Genomic DNA, 23053 nt, shown 5'->3' on the forward strand with positions numbered 1-23053 from the left:
GGTTTTAATAATAGTGGTTCCAGCAAAATGAACCGTTTAAACTAATGCTAAAAACACACCGTATAACTAGAATAAGAACATGAGTAAAACGCGGCGTTCAAAACAAAAGAAATAACAACAATAACGAAAGTATGAAATGAAAAAGACCGTTGAAACTATTCCATAATATTTTAACGAATTATAATAGTATTTATCAACTAATAATCAATTTAACGAAAACAAAATCCATTAAAAAAATTAAGTGATTTCTCTTTCACGATGTATGCATTTTTTTGGCTTAATTGGTACCAAAGTCACTTTTTTATATGGTTGTCTCAAGTCTAAATGAATTATTAAGAAAAAAGGAAAGAGGATTGTGCACAAATACATGTTATTTTCGGATAGTTGAATCGGTTGAAATATTTAATTCTATTGTTTTTGGAATTGATAGTTAAATTAGTTGAAATTTTTAATCTAATTAGCTGAACGATCAAATTAATAATTCAAATTTTAAAAAGATTAAAAAATGTTTTAGAAAAATAAATAAAAATAATGATATAATATGATCATTATTATTCCTAAATTAAAGTTTTTAAAATTTAAAATTGAATCATCAAAACAAACATTAATAATATAAACTCGAGTCAAAATATATAGAAAGTCCTTAAAATCATTTCAAGCATAACAAAATCCACAATTAAATTCAAAATTAACGAAATAGGGATAGAAAATATGAGAGTATGCGATACCCGCAGGAGACTGGGGGTAGTAAAAAGACAAAACACAGCATCGATATTGTAGCAGACACACACTGTGGCAGCAAAGACCAAAAGATGGAGATTGAAAGTATTAACTTAAACCCTTCCCTCCACTGTTCAAACTGACACGCATACGGAATCAAGTTATGTACCTCACCATTTCGAGTTTCAAGGAAAACCCTTTAAAAAAAATGTCACCGGCACCGCTTTAAGAGACCCGCCATTAAGATCAAGCTTAAGAGCTTCTCCTTTCGGTATTACTATATTTCCTTCATGCACTCAAGCTTGTTCTTTTTTCAATGACTTGTGGTCATTGTCTTACCTCTTCTTCTTGTTGTTGTGTAATGGGGTGTAAGTTTGCTGCTAAATTTGCCTTCTTTCCACCATCTCCTTCAACATATCAGATCAAGAAACATGACAATGGCAAACTCACAGTGGTTTCATCATTAATGCCTGATGATGCTTCTTTGGACGTGCTTTTAATTGACACTAAACATGGGAACAAAATTGTTGGTTTTTATTTGAAAAACTCATATGCACGCCTTACTCTGCTTTACTCTCATGGCAATGCTGGTCAGCTCTATAGCCTCTTTATTCAGCTCAAAGCCCACCTTGGAGTCAATCTTATGGGGTAAGTTGGATTTTTAATGCTGTTTTCACGTTTTTAACCGACTTTACATTTAGCAACTAAGCTTCCTAGGCTGAGAGGTGTAGTTCTATATTGAAGCAATGGTTAGCATGTAGCAATCACATGTTTTATTATTATTATTATTATTATTATTATTATTATTTGGATGTAATGATGTAACTTAGTTGTATTCCAACTAAGTTTGTTAGTGTAGTAGGTGGTGATTTATTTTAAGTGGATGTAATGATGAAACTTAGTTGTATTCCAACTAAGTTGTCAAGTTGTAAGCTTGTATAAATAGGCTTTATGCCATTTTAAAAAAATATGAATGAATTCAATCAAGATTTCATCCATATACTCTCTATTTTAGCTTTGCTTAAAATTTATTTCATTTTTCTTCTTTGTTTCTGCCGCAAGTCTCGATTCTTGCTCGGCAAGCTTTTTGTTGAACCTTGCTATTTGTTGCACTTAGCTCCAACAATTGGTATCAAGAGCCTATTTCTTAAGGGATCTGTTATACAAATTCATGGCTTCATCAAGCTTTTCACCAGCTGCACCTCAAGTCTTCAATGGAGAAGGCTACCACATATGGGTGGTTAAAATGAAGACCTACCTACAAGCTTTCGATCTGTGGGAGGTAGTCAACTCAGATGTTGAACCAGAGCCACTTAGAGGCAATCCAACAGTAGCTCAAATCAGGCAGCATGCTGATGAGAGGACCAAGAGGCACAAAGCCATGTCTTGCATCCAGAACTCAGTGTCAGATGTGATTTTCACAAGGATTATGGCCTGTGAATCACCAAAACAAGCCTGGGACAAGTTGCAAGAGGAGTTTCAAGGGACAGAGAGGACAAGGCAGCAACAGTTGCTGAACTTAAGGAGAGATTTCGAGAATTTGAAGATGAAGGAAGAAGAAACTATCAAGCAGTACTCTGACAGGATTATGGCTGTGGTTAACAGCATTAGGCTCCTTGGAGAGCAGCTCAAGGAAGCTAGGATAGTGGAGAAGGTTATTGCAACTCTGCCCGAGAGGTATGAGGCAAAAATCTCATCTCTCGAGGACTCAAGGGACCTGTACACCATCTCCCTGACAGAGTTGATCAATGCTTTATATGCTCAAGAGCAAAGAAGAGCAAGCAGACTGGAGGAGCATCAAGAAGGTGCCTTTCAGGCAAGAACAAACACTGCCTACAAAGGCAAGAAGGCCTGGAGAGACAAGCCAAGGACTGATGTTGCAAGAAAAGAGGGTCAGACTTGCAAGCACTGCAGAAGGGCTGGTCATCCAAAAGAAAAATGCTGGTTCAATCCAGATGATGTATGTCAGCATTGTAAAAAGAAGGGTCATGTTGAGAGAGTCTGCAAGAGCAAGGCCAAATCAAGGCAGAGTCAGTTTCAACAGATGAAAGCTGAGGCTCGAGTAGCTAAGGAGGACAGTGACCAAGAGGAGCAAGTCTTTGCTGTGTTATGCTCAGCTGCTCAAGAAAAGTTCTCATCTGGTTGGCTTCTAGACAGTGGATGCACCAACCACATGACACCAGATGCTGCAATCTTCAAGTCTTTAGACAGAAGCTGCAGAACTAAAGTCAAGATAGGAAATGGACATTTTATTCAAGCTGAAGGCAAGGGTGATGTGCTGATATGCACCCCCACAGGTGCCAAAGTGATTTCAAATGTGCTTTTGGTGCCTGAAATTGACAGAAACCTGCTCAGCATAGCTCAGTTGCTGGAGAAAGGTTATTCTGTTGTGTTCAAAGACAACCAATGCCAAATCAATGATCCAAGTGGATCCAAGCTGATGGCAGTTCCTATGGCTAATAAGAGCTTTGTAGTTGACTGGACCAGGGAGTCAAACATTGCCTACACAGTTACATCAGATGAATCCAAGCTTTGGCATCAAAGACTGGGACATGCCAACTTCAGATCGATGGCTCGAATGGTCAGAGAGGACTTGGCTGAAAACTTCATCAACTCAGTGGATCATGATGATGTGTGTGAAGTGTGTCAGCTAGGAAAGCAGGCCAGACTCCCATTTCCCTCGAATCAATCCTGGAGAGCCTCTGAAAAACTCCAACTGGTGCACACTGATATGTGTGGCCCTATGAGGACTGAGTCATTAAGTGGAAACAGGTATTTCATACTGTTCATTGATGATTTTTCAAGATATTGCTGGCTTTACTTCCTAAAACAGAAATCAGAGGCGGCCTCAGTGTTTTGGAAGTTCAAGACTGCTGCTGAGACTGAAACAGGTTGCAAGCTGAAGTCCATAAGGTCTGATAATGGGACTGAGTACACCTCAGCTCAGTTCCAAGCCTTCTGTGATAAAGCAGGCATCAAACATCAACTTACCAACACATATACACCTCAGCAAAATGGTGTAAGTGAAAGGAAGAATAGGAGTTTGATGGATATGGCCAGGTGCTTGATGATTCAGAAGAATCTGCCTAAAGCACTATGGGCAGAGGCAGTTAACACTGCAAACTACATTCAAAATAGGCTTCCAACCAAGGCCTTGGATCAAAAGACTCCATTCGAAGCCTGGTTTGGATTCAAGCCATCACTGGCTCATCTGAAGGTCTTTGGATGCATCTGTTATGCTCATGTACCTGCTGTCAAAAGGGACAAATTGTCTGAAAGGGCTCGACCTGGTATTTTGGTGGGCTACAGCACTGTTAAGAAGGGCTATAGGATCTTGGATCCTTCAACAAAGAAAGTGTCAGTCAGTAGGGATGTGGTATTTGATGAAAAGTCATGTTGGAACTGGGAAAAACATGAACCTGAGAAAGTTTCAGAAGGACTTACAGCAGATCAAGCTGAGCCAGATCAAAATGTTGCTGAAATGGACATTGATGATGAACCAGTTAGAGGAACAAGACCATTGACTGAGATTTATGAAAGAGCTCATGTAGCCATAGCTGAACCAAGCAATTTTGAAGAGGCTGAAGCTCAGCAAGAGTGGAAGCAGGCAATGGCTGAGGAGATTAGCATGATTGAGAAGAACCAGACCTGGGAATTAGTTGAAAGGCCAGTCAAAAGGAAGATAATTGGGGTGAAATGGGTGTACAAAGCCAAGCAAAATGCTGATGGTACCTTGAACAAACTGAAAGCAAGGCTAGTTGTCAAGGGGTTCAGTCAGAGGTATGGCCTGGACTACCTGGAGACCTTTGCACCAATGGCCAGGCTAGACACCATCAGATTACTGATTGCCTTAGCAGCACAGCTCGAGTGGAAGATCCATCAACTCGATGTGAAATCAGCCTTTCTGAATGGTTTCTTAGATGAAGAGATCTATGTTGAACAACCACAAGGGTTTGAGATAGCTGGCAGAGAGCATATGGTCTACAAACTGAAGAAGGCCCTATATGGCTTAAAACAGGCTCCAAGGGCCTGGTACAGCAGAATCGATGGCTACTTGACTAATTTGGGATTCGATCGAAGCAAGAGTGAGCCAACACTGTATGTCAAGAAGCAAGGGACACAAACACAGCTCATTGTATCCCTATATGTTGATGACCTGCTGGTGACAGGAGGAGATCGAGCAGTGCTGGTCGATTTCAAGACCAAGATGCAAGAAGTATTTGAAATGTCTGATCTAGGGGAAATGTCTTATTTCCTTGGAATGGAGGTGACTCAAGCACAAAATGGGATATTTCTAAGTCAGAGAAACTTTGCCACAAAGATTCTGACCAAGTTCTCCATGCAAAACAGTAAAGCAACTAAAACACCTGTTGCTGTTGGAGAAAAACTATCGAGCCAAGGTGATTTTGAGAAGGTTTGTGAAACAACCTACAGAAGTCTAGTTGGTTGTCTGTTATATTTAACTGCCACTAGACCAGACATAATGTATGCTGTAGGATTGCTCTCAAGGTTCTTGCATTGTTGTAATAAAAAGCATTTACAAGCTGCTAAGAGAGTGCTTAGATATGTCAAAGGCACTTTGAGCTATGGTTTAAAGTACAGCAAGGAAGGAAATCTGATGCTGGTTGGCTACACTGATAGTGACTGGGCTGGCTCGATAGATGACATGAAAAGCACCTCAGGGTATGCTTTCAACCTTGGTTCAGCCATGTTTTGCTGGAGCTCGAAGAAGCAAAGTCTGGTGGCTCAATCTACTGCTGAAGCAGAATATGTGGCAGCTGCAAGTGCTGTCAACCAAGCCATTTGGCTAAGGAAAATCTTAGCTGATTTGAAAGTGCATCAAAAGGAAGCTACTGAGATCTTCTGTGACAACCAATCTTCAGTTGCAATTGCTAAAAATCCAGTGTTCCATGGAAGAACAAAGCATTTCAGCATCAAGTTGCATGTTGTTCGAGAAATGGAGCAAGCTCAGGAAGTGAAGCTGATCCATTGTAATTCTGAGGATCAACTTGCAGACATTTTGACTAAAGCCCTTAATGTCACAAGGTTCGAATGTCTAAGAAGGAAGCTAGGTGTTTGCTCCATGCAAACCAAGGAGGAGTATTGAAGCAATGGTTAGCATGTAGCAATCACATGTTTTATTATTATTATTATTATTATTATTATTATTATTATTATTATTTGGATGTAATGATGTAACTTAGTTGTATTCCAACTAAGTTTGTTAGTGTAGTAGGTGGTGATTTATTTTAAGTGGATGTAATGATGTAACTTAGTTGTATTCCAACTAAGTTTGTTAGTGTAGTAGGTGGTGATTTATTTTAAGTGGATGTAATGATGAAACTTAGTTGTATTCCAACTAAGTTGTCAAGTTGTAAGCTTGTATAAATAGGCTTTATGCCATTTTAAAAAAATATGAATGAATTCAATCAAGATTTCATCCATATACTCTCTATTTTAGCTTTGCTTAAAATTTATTTCATTTTTCTTCTTTGTTTCTGCCGCAAGTCTCGATTCTTGCTCGGCAAGCTTTTTGTTGAACCTTGCTATTTGTTGCACTTAGCTCCAACATTCTACATAGCAGCATTCTTTTCGCCTTAAAACGACAAAGTTGAATACTAGTGAGGGATGTTGTAAGATTAAGTTATGGCAACCGAAAAGTCCAAAACCAAGATTTAGTAAATGTTGGTGGTAGCCTAAGTGGTCTTGTTGTTGGAGACCTCGGTGTTTGAACTGCTGCCGGAAACCGAAATGCACGTCGGAATGTTGCTGCTTCTGCAACAAATGTTCATGATGGAAATGTTGCTGTTCTGGGGGTACACACAATAATAATGATGAGTTATATGGTATAAGCAAGAGGGCTAATGGTGATAATGCGCTTTGCATAGATTGCTGAACTTGCTTAACATCCGCCCACCCTATAATCATTGGCAGTAGTAGCCTACAAAACAAGATTTTATAAGTTTACCTTTTAATTCAACGACAACAACTCTTGGTTGATGAATTATTTGAAAGTTTTTATTTAAGTTATTAATTTATTCAAAATATTTTCTTAAGTCATTGGTTGTTAAATTTTTTAAAAAAAAGTCTAACTCGTAAACTTTAAGCAATGATTCAACAATTGGTAAAGGGAATCAAAATGCATCTATGAGGAAAAGAATATACTTTAGATTTAAGTTGATTTAACAATCAATATTGGAAATCGGAAAAGAAAACCGTTTGAATTTTAATTCATAGATTCATGATATTCAAAGTTATTTTATAAAAAAAAAACTAAACCGTAAAAGAAAAAAGAAATGAGAACTTTCTATTGATGCAAGCTATATGAACAAAGAAGTCCGTACAACAATGATTTTAATAACTTAGTGATTTAAATTAAAACTTTTAAATAATTCAGTGATTATTTTATAATTTTTTTAAGTTAAATAACCAAAATATAAACTTACTAATAGTTTAATAATATTAGTGTAATTTATCTTTACTTTTATATATTTAAAAAAATATAGGAGATTATTACCCATTAAATTTTGGGATAGGAAGGTAAAACCATTACTTTGATTAATTTTGAATATAAGCAATGATAATTAATCATGACACATCAAGTATCATATTTTTTATTAGTATATAATTTAATTCTCATATTTTACATATTTTGTTAATTTAATCCGTAATATTTATATATTTTGTCAACATTTACACCAAATATACAAGCATCGAGGTAAAATTTGTTATTATATAAATCAAAATTATGTAAAATTGATAAAAAAAAATATGAAGGCTGTGCTTACTTGTCCTTAATTGCAAAATTGATAGAGGCTAAAATTGGTCCAATCTTTTTTAGACGATCAATTTCTTCAATATTGTAGGAAGTGAAATGATACATTTTGTTTTATTTGTTAAAGATTTTAGAAGACAAGTCAGCAAGTTGGTTCTATGGTGTAGTGGTTAGCACTCTGGACTTTGAATCCAGCGACCTGGGTTCGACTCCCGGTAGGACCTTCAATTTTTTTCCTATAATATTGTAATTACTTTACATACGGACACATTATATTACAATTACAATGAAACTTTACATAGTTAATGGATTGAATGATGAATTTGCCCATGGATTTGAGCACCAAGAGCCATAAAACACACTTCAAACTTTCTGAATCATCAACGCAGCTCTGCAAAATAAAGTCCAAATATCACATATGTTTCTAACAATGTGAGTTTTCACTATTAGTATCTCTTTCTTTTTTCTTTTTTTTTTCAGCAGTATGGCTTACATTTTCCCAACTTGTACAAACTTACAATACCATATTCCATCAACACTATCATGCGGTAGAACAACTTTTCACCATTCATCACACGAATTGTGCCGATTAGCTCTTAAGAAAATGGTACTTTGATTCAACATAGCTCTCTGCATCCCATAAAAATGAACCAAATGCCACTGCTTCCAACACTAGCATTGTCAACCCAGAGAAAGTGAGTGAAACTACTTCATCATTTGAAGTATCGAGTGAACCGTCATCGAGAATTCGAATGTCAGGCCTCCCGAATAGTGCTTGTGTTTGCTTTTCAATTAACGAAATAGCTTCTTTGGATCTTATAGTTGCGTATCTCTGAAGTGTCTCGGAATCCAAATACATAACGTAAGATCTCAGTCTATATTGTTTTCCTTCGGCATCTCCGTATCCTCCTCCATCATCGTCATCGTGGGGTGGGATTCTAATCAAAGAATCTGGATCCCAAAGCTGCTTCCCTGGATTAGGATCTTCAAATCTTGCTTGGCTTTTAATGAAATCCTCGGGAAGGGTTTTCATTGTTCTCTCGAGTTGAAACCGTTGATCGACTCTTCTAAGGAAATATCCGTACATTATCGAAGCAGCATAGAGCTTTCCAAGTTTGATCTTGCTAATTTGAACAATGGTACTTAGGGGACCAACCATTCGGTCTCCGAGCACAAGGGATAAGTGGCTTTGAATCATTTCAAATGCTTCAGGAGAATGAACAAATTCCAGTTTTTGTTCCTGGTTTGGCCAAAAGTCCACTCGTCCAGTAGGGTCTGAAGTTTCCGTTACCTTAGGAATCATTGAAATATCGTTGTCGACAAATTTCTGTACAATCAAACAATATATGATTTCCTCCAGTGTTTTCTGTCTCTCCTTTTCTTTAACTTCAGCTATTCTCCTACAGTTCAATGGTTTCAATTATATCAGTAACTTCTTAGTAGGGTAATAGCAAAAGAACAGGTAAAAGTACCATGGAAGCCCTTGTACTAAGAGTCGGATTGCATTTTGCCCCCTTTACTCAAAAAACGGGCAAATTAATCCCTATACGTTAGATCAAAGAGCAAATTCATCCTTCTTGTTAAAAATTTCATTCAATTCTATAGTTAAAAATTTGTGTGCCTGGCAAAATAACTAGACATGTACCACATTCTGACGTACATGGACTGGTTTTTATCAATAGAAATGGATGAAATTTTCAACAAAATGACCAATTTGCTCTTTGCTTTAATGTACAGGGACTAATTTGTCCATTTTTATAGTAAAGGAAGCAAAATGCAATCCAACTTCTAGTACAAGGGCCTCTATAGTACTTTTCCCCAAACGAACAATGTAGTAAGCACAGGTTGAATTTTGAAATAATTAAAGTCAAAAACCTATGATTTTAAAAAGTAACACAGCATAACATAAAAATGCTATTATCCTGTTAATTTATGAAACGAGAAACATTTTATTCTAATTCACATGCATGCACACACATACACCCAGATTTTTTCAACTGCACTATAGAAGGAACTAACATGGAAAGAGATGAAGCTCACTTGTAGAGGAGATCTTGAGATTGTGGAGTTTCTTCTGTCTGGTCATTTTTATCACTCTGAAGGTTATCGAGCTGTTGATCAACAGCCGCAGGCAATAAATGAGGATGAGTTCTCAATATTTGTGCCAAAAGCTGGCCAACCGGAGATTCAAATTCTACAGGAGCAATTGGTGATAAATTATCACCTGACTCCCCCGAGGCTCTCATAGTTAAGCATCTTCCTCCTCGGTACTTATCGGGGACCATTCCTAGCTTTGGAATGCATAACGTGGGACATCTCTGAATAGAAAACACTCAGAGAGAGCTAATCAGACAGGGGAAAGTATCAAAGACTGAAGATTCTATATTTTTACGCTTGTATTCCAAAACATGCATGCCATAGGAGTGAGTATTCTAAAACATGTAAGGCATGCTCTACTATCAAGTTTTACTCAAATTGAAATCTATTTAACCGAATTGCTTTCGACTACTTGGTATTTCGCAATCAGAACATCACAAATTAAATGATTTCCAAATAATGGTAAGACATTTCAGATTCACAAACATAGCAGCTCCTAAAAGCATGAAGATCCAAAGGCCATATATATATAAACTCCAAGAACATTATAAAAGAAACATGCTACTAAGTTTTTCCATATCTATTTCTTTAAGTTTAGCAAAGACAACTACGACGTCAAAGTGGCAACATGGATTGGTTCAGTTAGTTGAGTACTCATCAGCACCCCCAAGCAGGGGCAAAGGATGAGGGGCTGGCAGGAGCCTTGTGATACGAGCCAAGGAGGTGACACTCAAAGGGTTGTCTTTCCTAATGGTCCAATCACTCGAAGCAAGGCACGACAATTAAAATCAAAGATGAATGTTTTTGTCCAAGACTTTGTTGCGACAAATTTAATTCATCATGTTCGTGACATTGATAAATACGGGAATGCAATTCACTGGACCAATCTTGGAATAGTAAAAGCCCATAAATTGGTGGATTAATTTTTTATGTATCTTATTATTATTATTTACTTAATTCTCATTGGTTGGGACACATCATTTATGAGTTAAGTAATTTTATTGGTTAGGTTATTATTTATTTATTTTCTTAGATAATTTTAAAGAGTTTTATTAGGATTCAATTACTCTTTAAAGAGTTTTTATTAGGATTCAATTACTCTTGAAAGAGTTTTATTAGGATTCAATTACTCTTGTAATTTGCCTATAAATAGGCTTGTTTTCCTCACATTGAAAGGGGGAATAAAAAGAAGAGTATTTGTTTTCTTTCAAATTTGTGTGAGGCAAATTTTTTTTAGAGTAGAGTGATTCTTCTCTTGCTATTTAGTTTGGAGTTTGTTACTTTTTGAGGGTATTTCGGAGTTGCAAATATTCAAATTTCTTTCCCGTTCATCGGTGTTTCTAGAGGTTCTTCTTCTAAGGGTTTCGTAGGGAGCCGCTCAATCATTGGCGTTTTTGGTTACAAGTTAACCAAGGGTTCCATAGGGCAAATCTATCCTTTTTATTTATTTATTTATTTATTATTTAACTAATTTTATTCTCGTTTTATTTCTAATTTGTGTTTCTCTTGTGTCTAGATCCGGATTCCGCATCACCTTGTCCCCCTAAAATGAGAAATTTCTTCTTAGACCCCCAGAAATTCATAAAATCCTAAGTTAATATATGGTAAAATTATAGTTTAGGCCCAAAAATGCTAGAATTTGAATTTACTCTTTTTGAAAACCACAAAGTTACAAGGGCAAAATTACATTTTAGCTCTAATAAAAATATGTAACTTAATCTCGAGCCCCCTCTAAAAAAGTTTCTGGCTTTACCCCTGCCCCCAAGCAAGTACCAAGGTTCGAGTCTCGTCAGCAATCTCATTTGGTAGGTGATATTGGGTAGCCTTCCCTCACCTAAACTTATTTTGACCAGAAAAAAAAAAGTAGTATTCAAGCATTTCCTCTTTCCAATATTTTCAATAAACTATCCAACTGGTATAAGTTAACATAGCAGCAAAATATGAACAAGGATTAAGCAGTTGCCAGTGGACTGCATCCAATGGCAAAGAGGAAAACAACAATAGGTTTCTAATAACTAGCAACCAAACTGGAATTTGCACAACCACTGAAGAAAACCCTAGCATCAAGGGAGAAGAAAACAAGAATAAAACCAGCAATTTGTATCAACTATCTAATTAAATACCAAACTTTTATGTTCTCTATATGAAAAAAATACTATTCCCAAGGGACCAAAAAAATACCCAGAGTCTAGAATTTTACAATAATTAAAACCAACATATGAGCAACACAAATAGACATATAAATATGAACATAAAAAAGAAAAAGGGAGCATACTTTGAAGAAAGGAGAAGAGAGGAAGAAATGATTGGGATGGAAGTGTCTGAAATTGAGGGTTCCAGCTGAAGGGATGGCTATCAATACCTCAGTTGCTACACCCGCTATCTGCATTTCTTAATTTGCTACTCTCTCTCTTTTTTTTCTTTTTTTTTTTTGCTTTTGAAAAAACCCTAAATCAAAATCCTCTAAGAAGAAAGAAGGGAAGAAGGAGGTTTTTGATAATGGTGGGAAATACTGTAAGATGGAATGTGGTGGTTGTTGAAGCTAGTTTCTTTGTGGACTTCTCTTTCTTTTTTCTTTTTTTTTTTCCATTTTTCTCGATTCTGTCTCTTTATATTATTCAAATTACTTTTTTTCTAAAAAAAAATTTTTTGCAAGAAGTTTATATATTTAGTGATTTATAAGTTTTCTAAAAAAATAAATTATTAGATGAAAAAAGTACACTTATTTCAAATAGAAGTGATCATGGGTTGGGTGGTCTGGCCCGGTCCGACGGTCCGCCTGAAATATAGGAGGATTCGGATAAAAATATAGGCCCGAAATATGAGTTTGGGTAAAAAAACGAGGCCCGTTTGGAAAACGATCGAGCCTGACTCGGCCCGAATATATAATAAATATATATTTTTTATTTTTAATTTTAAAGTATTTTTAAATTATTTTTTTTATTTTTTATTTTTAAAATATAATTTTTGTGTTTATTAAAAAAATGGGCCGGCCTCGGGCTTAGGAATTTTTTCCTGGGCCGGGCTTGGGCCTAAGACACGGGCTAAAAATTTTTAAACCCGGCCTGGCCCGACCCATGATCACCTCTAATTTCAAATATATTTGTTTTTTTCCCTAAACATGCTTGCTTTTTAATAACAAGAATAAAGGTTTTTTTTAAGTATATAGAAGGGTGAAGAAAGTGAAATGAAAATTATGAATTGGAATTTGTTTACTTTTTCCTATATTACTCCATTTAGGAGTAAATGAATAGACCATTCGATAAATTATTCATGAACTACTCGTATAACATTTGTTTATGTTTGTTTATTAACAGATGTGTGTTCGATTTGTTTATGTTCACGAACAAACTCATTTATTGGCTCGTTTATAAGTTCATTTATTGACTTGTTTATGACTCGTTTATTTATTAATGATATTTTTTTTATAAAAATTCCTTTAATATATATTAATAAAATTATCTTGGTTTGTATTTTTTCATTTATAATATAATTATTAATATTTATATTTGACTATTTTATATCTAAACAATATATGTGTATGTATTTATTGTTTGTTTGTTTATTATTTATTAACATTGTTCGTGAACATGTTCAATTATATGTTCATGAACAACTTAATCAAACATCACGAACATTAAACAATTGAATATGAACACACGTAATTTTAAATAAACGAACATGAACAAAAATTTGAAATTTATTAACGAACACAAACTGAACACAAACAAGCTTAAAAATAAACAAGCAAACATGATTAGAGGTTTGTTCGTTCAAGCTCGGTTCATTTACAGTCTTAACTCTATTGAGTTCTCAATTATAAAGTTAAAAAAATTAAGCATAAAAGAGTATGTAAAATTATTAATTTTAATGAAACTTATTTTTCATTCATTCTATTTAAACCATATTGAATTCTAACTTTTGTAAATATAAAAATAGTAATAATTCATTTTAATAAATTTAGATGATAAATGTAATTGTCAAGCTCTCATTTTTACTTCAAAGCTTGTTTCTTTTCATAGGTTTTCTGATATGATAAGCAATTAAACTAAATTATTAGTAAGCTCAATTTTAAAAAGATAAACTATTAGTAAATTTAATTTCGACCACTTAATTTTAAAAATTATTTAATGGTCATTAAATTATAAAAAAAAATTTGTTCAAATAACAAAACTGTTAAAATTTGTTACTAACCTTCTCATTCATACCAACCGATTGTTACTAACCGTCTCATTCATACCAACCCAACCGTAAACCCTTTCCCTTCCTCTTCTATGGATCATATTTCTTTTTTTCATACAACAATTTTAAATATTATAAATCTACGAATAAAAATCTAAATAACTTTCTTCTCTTATTTTCAAGACTAATTGTCAATTTAACTTAGATCTCGTTCATAGGTACTAATTCACTACACCAATAATCAAATCGTTGCCTTTTTCTAAAAAAAAACAGTCCAATAAATTAATAAAAATTTTAAAATAATTCAATGACTTATATAAAAATTTTAGAATAATTTAACATCTATTTTATAACTTTTCGAAGTTAATTGACTAAATCATAAAGTTATTAATAATTTAGTCACTTTTGAGTGTAGTTTACCTTTTAACATATTATCATGTCCTTGATTTTGCAAGCAGCACAACAATTCCAATGCAATCAAAGGGAATAAAATAAATATAGTAAAAAGAAAAACTATCATCACCCAACCATTAAAATGAATCATAGTTTATTACACAATCATCATCAATCATATTTTAACATAAAACAAGCTTGAAAAGGTTTAAAAGAAAAACCTGTGCATACTTGCCCTTCTTTCAACAAAGAAAGGTATCACATTCACATACACTCACCCTTTCTTTCAACAAAGAAAGGTATCACATTCACATACTTATATAGTCTACATACCATCATCATCCTCTTAAGGCTTTGCTTGCAAAAGGCAAGCCAAATCAATGGTGATGGATTATAAGGGATATGGGAACCTAAAAATCTATCAAGGTCAGCTTTGATGATATTTATAACATGTCATGCAGAATAAATATTGTCTTTAGCTAAGCTAAATTTGGTTAAGAGGGTGTATAAATCCTACTGACTACCTTGCACTTGCTCTATTTGTTTATCATTATTTGTGTGTTGGTCATTCCTACTGGAATTTAGATCCTCGAGCCCTGGAATTTCCTTCAGCCTCTCCTGCAATGTTGTAACTGATATTAGAAAGAAGTTTATTCGAATGGGGTCTCTAAGGACGACATGCTAACAAGGTTAAAATTTTTGAAAAGCAAACCAAGAGTGGAATATGACCTTGAGAGAGGTATTCTCTGCGAGAAGTTGCTCATACTCGCTCTTGATACGGTTAGCTTCTGATCTAAGACTGGCATTCTCTTCTTTTAAAACTTCAGCACGCTGAGCCAGCTCATCGCATTCCGCCTGATTCAACAGCAAGAATTTGAGAAAAAGAAATTAACATGTGGCTTTCAAATGGAAGATGACCGTAATACAATCCACAATTTCTGAAGGATACTTCATTACCTGCTTGCGCAACCTGGATCTACGAGCGGACTCTCTGTTTGATTGCTTCCTTCTCTGTCTTTTAAGCTCCCTTTCATCCTAAACTCATAAAACCAAATAGTGCCAGTTACAAAATAACCCAAAAAGAAAAAGAGAACCCGAAAAAACAGATCTTACAACATAGGCAAGGGAAGTATGAGACAGTTGATTGGATGAGAAAATCAAGTCCAGCTAACTTAGATTGAAATTAAACATTTCAAAAAATGATGGCAAAGCACTAAACCTGAAGCAAAGATATCAAATCTAAGGAGATCTTGAATTTTACTATATTGTTTAGAGAGAGAGAGAACCTGTAGCCATATCTGTGACTGAACACTGTCCCGTGATGCAGGAGTTACTATTCCTCCTGCAACTGGAGTTGGAGGAACCTTCCCACGCATTGCAGGGATGGTAGATGAAGCCGGACTCCCCCAGTAGTCTATCCCAATATGTAAGTTTGTTGTTGGACCAGGAACAGCTGTGGTGGCCACAGCCGTTGATATAGGTACAATGGGCAATGCTGTACTCACCATTGTATTTGCGCCTCCATTCTGAGGACCATGTGCTGAGTTTCCATTCTGAGATGCTTCACCTGTAATACAGACATTGTAGACACTCAGGGTACCCAAATGATACTAAAGAAATGCAAAAAGATATGCTATTGACACTATCATTGTCTAACCTTCTCCAGAATCTTGTCTTCCTCCAGACTTCAAATGTGAATCCTACAAATAAGGAAACAAATAAGATTTTACAGCATAAATATGTGAATTCCTGAATTTTGGATAAAAATGAGCCATTGAAAGTTTTCTCATCCTTGGAATAGTTCCAAGAGAAGCTGCAACTGATGGGGAGCTGAAATAGAGATTATTGTCAAAAGCCGCTTTAGCATTTCTTCAATAACACAACTGCATAGTATTTTTATGACATATAGAACAATTCAACTTTGTTTCCTATGTGACAGGAATAAATAGAAAATTAATCTGATTAGTTGGCAGGCTAACTCTAACAACATAATACAGAAGCTGCGTGAGGATTTTATGCCATTTAGAGACTGTGTCTCAACCAATGCTCCTAAAAATTTCTGAAGAAGCATTTATGTCAGTCTCTGAGCAACATGCAGGCAGACAAGGTTGAAGCAAGGAATTTTATGTTTTTTTTTGGGGGGGGGGTATAAAAGAGGATGAAATAATAAATTTGGGGGGAGACAAAATAGATTTTTACCATCTTTTGAGAAAGAGGATATTGAAGTACCTAGGTATTGGACAAGCCAAGGGGACCAAGGCCCCAGCCTTCGCCCCTGCAGGCAGACATACACTGGGCAAGGGACATCATCTTGAACCATAAGTGAAAACCCTAAGATTAATAATGCAAAAAATTTGCCCACTAAGTGGGCACCTACATACAGAATGAAAAGAAATGTGAGCCCCTTTAGCTCTATTAACTTATCTTCATACTTAGGGCAAGCCAATATCGAGAAATACAGAGAGTCTGGTAGCCACAGAATTTAATAGAATCGAATAGCTGATGTCAAAAAAATATGATGTATGGCAAAAAGAAAATTGCAAATAGGAAATCCTTTACCAGGGAAACACCAGTAACGTCTCTAGGAACTTATTTGTTGTATCATAGTTCCATGAAAAATGCTCAGTTGCAGAGTAAGACCACTAACAATATAAAACACAGGATATAATTTATCCAAAACAACTTGTTAAAGATTATTGCCATTACCATGCAATTAAAACAGTTAAACCTGACGATATTTAATAAAAACAAATAGTCAGTCAAGCCAAGCCTGGTCAATTGAAGCATCAACTATTTCAAAACACCAACTATTCATATCCAGAGTGTAGGGTGAAATAATAGCTATGGTCATAAATTCACAAAAATATAAGTCTTGCCCTGGAATCCACCATTTACGAAGGGTGTTCATGCTCCCCAAGATAGATGAAATACAGAAGCAATTTCAAAATATGAAATTATTACAAAGGAAAAGACAAGAGGCAATGTACTCACATTGTGGGAGTTCTCTTCACTGCCTTCACTTGTACCTTCACTTCCACTCTCAGCACTACACATACACAATTATTACACAGTCAGCTAAATTACCTAGAAGGATCATTTTGATAGCAACCACAAGCAATTAGCAAGTTGTTATGCTTAGATGAGTAGGTGCATCTAAAAGTCTAGATATGACTTTGACTACCAACTAAAAGGCTCAAACAAGAAAAGGAAAACAAATGCTTAGTCAAATCATCTTAATTCAGGAGCTCTTCAAGCCACAAAAACAAACAGAACAATTCAAAAACTATTATCATAGAAGTTCAGGGGGGAAAAGCCTTACTCTTAAACAAACTTTTCAAAGCTTTCTAAATCTTCGTACAACTTAATAAAGGGAGAAGCATGGGAGGTTTATTCAAGAGTGGAGGTAACGAGAGAGCTTCTTCAATAAAGGGTCCTAATGACTTCTCAATGAAACCCAGTTGAAACTACTTTGTTTAATAGGCTCTTTTCTTATTATTAAATTCTATGGTAAGACTTAGATATGCGGATCAAGAGTAGCCTTCTGACAAAAAGTCCATGTAATCAACAACAGCACAAACTTTGCAAACAAAATATATAGAATAACTGGAAAGATCATTTCTTTTCTCCCCTACCTTCTAGAATAAGCTCCATTAGCCGAAGCACCTGATTCTTTACCGAGATTATTGTTCTTTCCAGTAATCATGTTCAAACTGCCTAAACTCCCTTTTGATCTTTTAATTGGCAACTTTTCCTTCACATCAGAAGGCTTACCATCTGCTTCCATGTTTCCAGGAGTATTTCCCTATATAAAATCTCAAGGTTCAGTCCTCTGAAAGAATGGACAAAAAAACATGCCTTCTAAAAGTAAAATCATAAGAAAGAGTAAGATTAAGTGCTCACAGAAGCCTCAACAATGCCGTTAGGAGAAGGCATAGCAAAAGGACTAAAAGGATAGGATCCCTGTCCAAGATTAAACCATGTCATGAAGAAGGCTCCAAATCTCGAGCTATTGTGGCATTAGAAACAAAACTAAGAACAGTGAAAAAGAACAAACTGGAGGAATGGATGGATGCGCATATATTCCACCATGAGGATACATTGCAACATAAGGATGTGGTGGGGTACCATATGGAGGCATAATATGCTGCAAGAAACAAAGAATTACATTAAAGCTTTAATGACCAGCAAATGAAATCATTAAACCAGAGTAGTTAACAGAGCCAACAAATCCTAAAGCTATAAAACTTAACAATAATAATAATGCACCATCTACCATCCTACAATACCAATTAACAACCATAAATACCTGAACCCCCCACATATATGGGGGAGCTTGAGGACTCGATGCCAAGAACCCATGTGGAGGAATGGGAGAATATGCCTGCTAGCAAACAACAATCCACATATATAATAATTCAAAAACACGTATGACCTTAATTCCAAAAATAGAAACTGAACACATTTATCTACCAAACCTGAAATCCTGACCAGTCTGCATTTGCTGGACCAGCTGAATTAGTGGTTGAAGATGGCTCCTGAGCACAAATAGAACATTATTATAAACAGAAACCCAACACACACAGACACACTAGTAAGAACAGCTCCAAAATTTCAAACAATTAACAAAAACATACCTGAGAACTACTAGCAGGAAGTGTTTTAGGCTCCTTTTCTTGTGCGGTTTTATCCATCTCACCGCTACCCACTACTCTATATCCACCAATCAACTATTAAAAAACCCTCAAAACCATCCTACAAATATTCAATAGATACTTCCATCAATAATCCGCAGTTTCCGATTTATCTGAACCCTATGCATGCAAGGAATGTCAACACAAAAGAAATCACAGCTTACTATTTAAAAAGAATGCCTTAAAATACATATACCGAATGCATTAGCCCCAATCAAAAAAGAAAATTCCCCATTTACATCACATCAAAAACAATTAAAATTCCAATATCCAATCCTCTTTTTTATTATATTTCTCAGTAACCAAGCAAATAACAATTAAGAAAAAGATGTAACATGCATCCACGGAAAGAAATAATTAAGAAAAACAAATTGTATTTGATAAAATTTGAAGGCATGCAATATACTGTTGACTACTCCACAAAATTAAGAAACAAATTATAAAAAAAAGTAAATATTGAATTACCGGTAAAAAAAACCAAACTGATACAAAAGCCGAGTCTGAGATCCACTGAAAAAGAAGCAAAATTTAGGGAGCTATGGAGCTGAAAATTGCGCGAAGGGAGTTTTTTATTTCGATGGGTGGGGAAGAAGGGTGTAGGTGTCAATCTAGGAAAAATTAAGGGTAGGATTGGAAGACAACAAATTTCTCATTTGTCCATTCCTTTTTTCCTTTTCCAGATGGGAAAATTGTAAAAGATCATGCGATTGATGATGTTACACGTCGTACGGTAGTGGATTATTACTGGGATTCCCCCTTTCTATTTTCATGACATCGGGAATTCTCTATTTTGTCCTCCAATTTATTTTTTTATGGCTTAATTCAATGATAAGCCCTCAAAATATATCCATTGTTTGATTTAAGTATCTAGTTTTTTTTTTCTTATAACCTTTCGTTTTTTATTGATCCTTTGTTTTTAATGCTTTTTTTTTCTAATGGTTAGAAGATTTTTAAATCTAATTCCAGTTTTTTTAAAAAAATCAATTTTAATAGGTTGGTATTGTTATTTTTAATAATTTTATTTATAATGTTTATGATTTTTCTAATAATTTTAAATTTTTTAAAAGGGACTGAAGTGGTTTTCCACTGTTTATCTCAACTTTTCGTTTTTATGGCTATCAATGATAATAGGAAAAGGCTTTTACTATTTAACACTGCTACTTCTCGAGATTGCTGCTGAACATTCTCTTCAATGGCGTTGAATTGATTTTAGGTTGAATGTTTAATATGATGTAAAAAGTTGGAGTACTTCTCCAGTGATATAAATTTGTGTTTAGGTTTATACGTGGTGGCGTTATTTTATATCGATTAAATCTTTAATTGATTGTGAATTTTGTATTATGATTTCGTTGAGAGAAGTCTGTAAATTACTTTATGTTGACTCCTTTCAATTTGGTTAATATTGTCTCCAATGAAGAGGTCGAGAGCTTGAGGCATAAAGAGAGGATGATGGTGAGTTGATTGATTTTTTTTTTAATTTGTTACTAATTTCTTTGAAAAAGAAGGTTAGGCGGTATGCTGTAGTAATCCTTCCCTGAAGTATTATGTTGGGAGTCCAAATATTTGTTGTGTCAATCGTTGTTTCTATTGTCGGAAGAGTTTTTTAGCACCTTTTGTTTGGAAGGCTCCGTTGTAGTCGTTGTGATTATTTATGGCATGGTTGATTACTTTTATAGGGTTTCGTTGTGCTTAGGTGAAGCAAATCGCATTTTGATGTTTCCAAGAAGCAATCCATTCTCGAATATCTGAGATTTTAAGACATCGACGTGGACCGACCATGAAATACTGAATCAAATCGGTCTGATTAGGGGAATAGTCGGAATTGATTCATTTTGCTCTGAACAAATAACACAATAAAGGTGAATCGGAATCCGTCATTTTAATAGTTCATCACGGGTTGGTTGTAGATTGCGGCAAAGTTTCCAGAGGAATATTATATCTTGTGCGGAATATTAATACGCTATAGTGCCTCCCATTTTATGTTAAACTAGTTGTGAGTGAGTTCTGGGTTACGTTCCTCGATTAACATGTTGTAGGCAGCTTTGACTAAGAACTCATTCGAAAAACTATGTTTCCACACATACCTGTCATTAACGTCGGCCGTTAAAGAGAAGCTCCTCAAGTGTAATTCATTGGCCCAGTTGTCTCCCAGTCAATTCTGTATAAATTGGGAACACCACCTTTGGTTTTCTGTATCTTCTATGTTTGTTAATGGAATCCCCAACCAATCCAAATTTGGTCCAAGCGTAACGTCTCTATTTGCGGCAATGGCCTAGCACTCAAACATCGGAAGATATATTAAGTAAAAAATTTCAAGTACTTGTTTTTTACGAACTTTGCTACTATCTTTAGGGACAGTTTCATGCAAAAATACGTCTGTTTTTTTCAAATGAGATAAAATGTTACAGTTTCCCTCTTGCATGAAAATTCTCAACACCAAGTACATGATGTGTGTTCTAACTTTTCTAAGTAACCATGGTTTTCATTAAATTAAAACATTTACATTAATAAAAAATTACATTTCTCACTTTATTGTCCCAAACATGAAAAATTGCCACGCATAAAATTAGATAAAAATGAAGTGTAAAATAAAGTATATTACAATTTAATTAATTAAATGCAGATAGGTGGGTATGCGCTCTTTCTTTCTCCTTATAAAAAATGGTTAAATTTCAATTTTGATCTTTATACTTTAAATTCTAATATAATTTCATTACTATGTTTTTATAATGTTATTAAATAGTTTAAATAGTCAATATCGATCATTGATTTTTTATTAAAATATTATGTGGTTATATATGATTTAAATACCTTAAGAGTCTTAGAAACTAACACGTAGTTTCTTATTTATTCGGTGTTTTTTTCTAAACATTAAAAGAGGATGATCAAATTTCAGATTTGAACCCTATACTATGCCGAGACTTGAGATTTAATATATACTTTAATTTTTTTTATATAATTTGGTTCCTCCACTTTTATAATATAATTAGTTAATATTGTTAATTATTTTAATCAAAATGTTAAAGTCATTTTTTCTTAAGAACACGACAACAGAAAAATCATTTTGTCATGATGAGTTTGAAAAAGTGTTTTTAAGAAAAATTCTAATCGATATTTCAATATTATTTTTAATGTTACATGACTACAAAGTGAATATATCATTTGTTTTTTAATTTCTAAAAGTCGCACCATTTAATAGAATAGTGAATTTTTAATTTAAAAAAAAAGTGAAACTAAATTCCTGAAATAAAGGTAGAGATTAAATTCCCTATACACAAAGTGTATAGAGATTTAGAACATATCTTTAACCTTCAAATACGTGTGGGAGTGAACCGTATTAGTATATTTTAATTACAATATCTTAATTTTTATAAAATATTATAAATTAATAAAAAAATGGTAAACTGCACTAATAGTCACCTAAGTATTCAACTTTTTCTTTTTTGGTCACTAGTTGTTAAATTACTAATGGGAAGATAACTTGGTAGCTCATAAAATTAGCATAATAGCAACTTTAACTCTTAATATTCATACACCGTGTCAGTTTAACATTGATTATAAAAAAAAAAGCTCTCAACATTTACATTGTGTAATTTGGTCTTCTTCTTTTTTTTATAGTTTTGCTTTTCTTTGTGATAATGCGGTTTAATTTTAAAAGAATAAGAAAATATGAAAATTGTTATATAGAATTTTTGTGTATTTACATTTTTTTTTATATATTTTCGATCAAATTGACATGATAAATTTGTTTTTTTTTTAACTTTTCATGTGAAAGGATCACAAAAAAAAAACCAAATTATATGATGTTTAAATGTTGAGGATTAAATTTTTTAAAATTAAGACTAAATTGATACAATATATAAATGTTGAGTAATAAACTTCCTATTATACTAATTTTAAAAGTTGTCGTATATAATCAAATTATTATTTTCTAACTTTTCATAATTAAAGAAGAAAAAATTATCTTACTGATTAGACTACTAATGTAATTTACCTATAAAAAATAGGGATAAATCCAAAAACAATACATGAACTATAGTTTAATGAGCAATTGTATACATATACTCTAGTTTTGTGTAATTTTATACATGAAATTTTGATTTGATTAAATTTTTGTAAATTATTAACACAATTATTGACATAACAACATTTTATGTTTACATATTGCAATAATAAATAATTTTATTTATTTAAT

General features: G+C 34.2%; 2 protein-coding genes and 1 non-coding gene across 7 annotated transcripts; 1 reads left to right on the forward strand and 2 right to left on the reverse strand.

Moving 5' to 3' along the window:
* The first annotated feature begins 7647 nt into the window (after positions 1-7647).
* Positions 7648-7719, forward strand: TRNAQ-UUG (transfer RNA glutamine (anticodon UUG)). Its single transcript has one exon. It is a non-coding gene; the product is annotated as a tRNA-Gln (tRNA).
* A 26-nt stretch (positions 7720-7745) lies between these two features.
* On the reverse strand, positions 7746-12204 carry LOC107938589 (UV-B-induced protein At3g17800, chloroplastic). 2 transcript variants are annotated; one of them, XR_001694940.2, is made up of 4 exons: positions 11868-12179; positions 9536-9813; positions 7989-8895; positions 7746-7886 (listed from the first exon to the last, which is right to left on the reverse strand). XR_001694940.2 is itself a non-coding variant. In XM_016871803.2 (3 exons), exons 1-3 carry the CDS (start codon positions 11979-11981, stop codon positions 8085-8087), a joined length of 1203 nt encoding a protein of 400 aa, XP_016727292.2. In that variant the 5' UTR covers positions 11982-12204; the 3' UTR covers positions 7865-8084. The 2 variants fall into 2 exon arrangements, 1 of the variants encoding a protein (XP_016727292.2); XM_016871803.2 differs by having other exon boundaries at positions 7865-8895; positions 11868-12204.
* A 2100-nt stretch (positions 12205-14304) lies between these two features.
* Positions 14305-19540, reverse strand: LOC121215631 (bZIP transcription factor 16). Of its 4 annotated transcripts, none has more exons than XM_041090656.1 (13): positions 19324-19540; positions 18802-18919; positions 18643-18702; positions 18474-18548; positions 18222-18311; positions 18068-18127; positions 17800-17969; positions 17159-17213; positions 15825-15867; positions 15454-15734; positions 15125-15202; positions 14897-15022; positions 14305-14785 (listed from the first exon to the last, which is right to left on the reverse strand). In XM_041090656.1, the coding sequence occupies exons 2-13, from the start codon at positions 18856-18858 to the stop codon at positions 14681-14683; spliced, it is 1200 nt and encodes a 399-aa protein (XP_040946590.1). In that variant the 5' UTR covers positions 18859-18919; positions 19324-19540; the 3' UTR covers positions 14305-14680. The 4 variants fall into 4 exon arrangements, with proteins under 4 accessions (XP_040946590.1, XP_040946587.1, XP_040946589.1 ...); XM_041090653.1 differs by having other exon boundaries at positions 18474-18551; positions 19324-19470; XM_041090655.1 differs by having other exon boundaries at positions 18802-18978; positions 19324-19426.
* Positions 19541-23053: the final 3513 nt, after the last annotated feature.

Source organism: Gossypium hirsutum, chromosome D03, assembly GCF_007990345.1.
Source record: "Gossypium hirsutum isolate 1008001.06 chromosome D03, Gossypium_hirsutum_v2.1, whole genome shotgun sequence".
Taxonomy (NCBI): domain Eukaryota; kingdom Viridiplantae; phylum Streptophyta; class Magnoliopsida; order Malvales; family Malvaceae; genus Gossypium; species Gossypium hirsutum.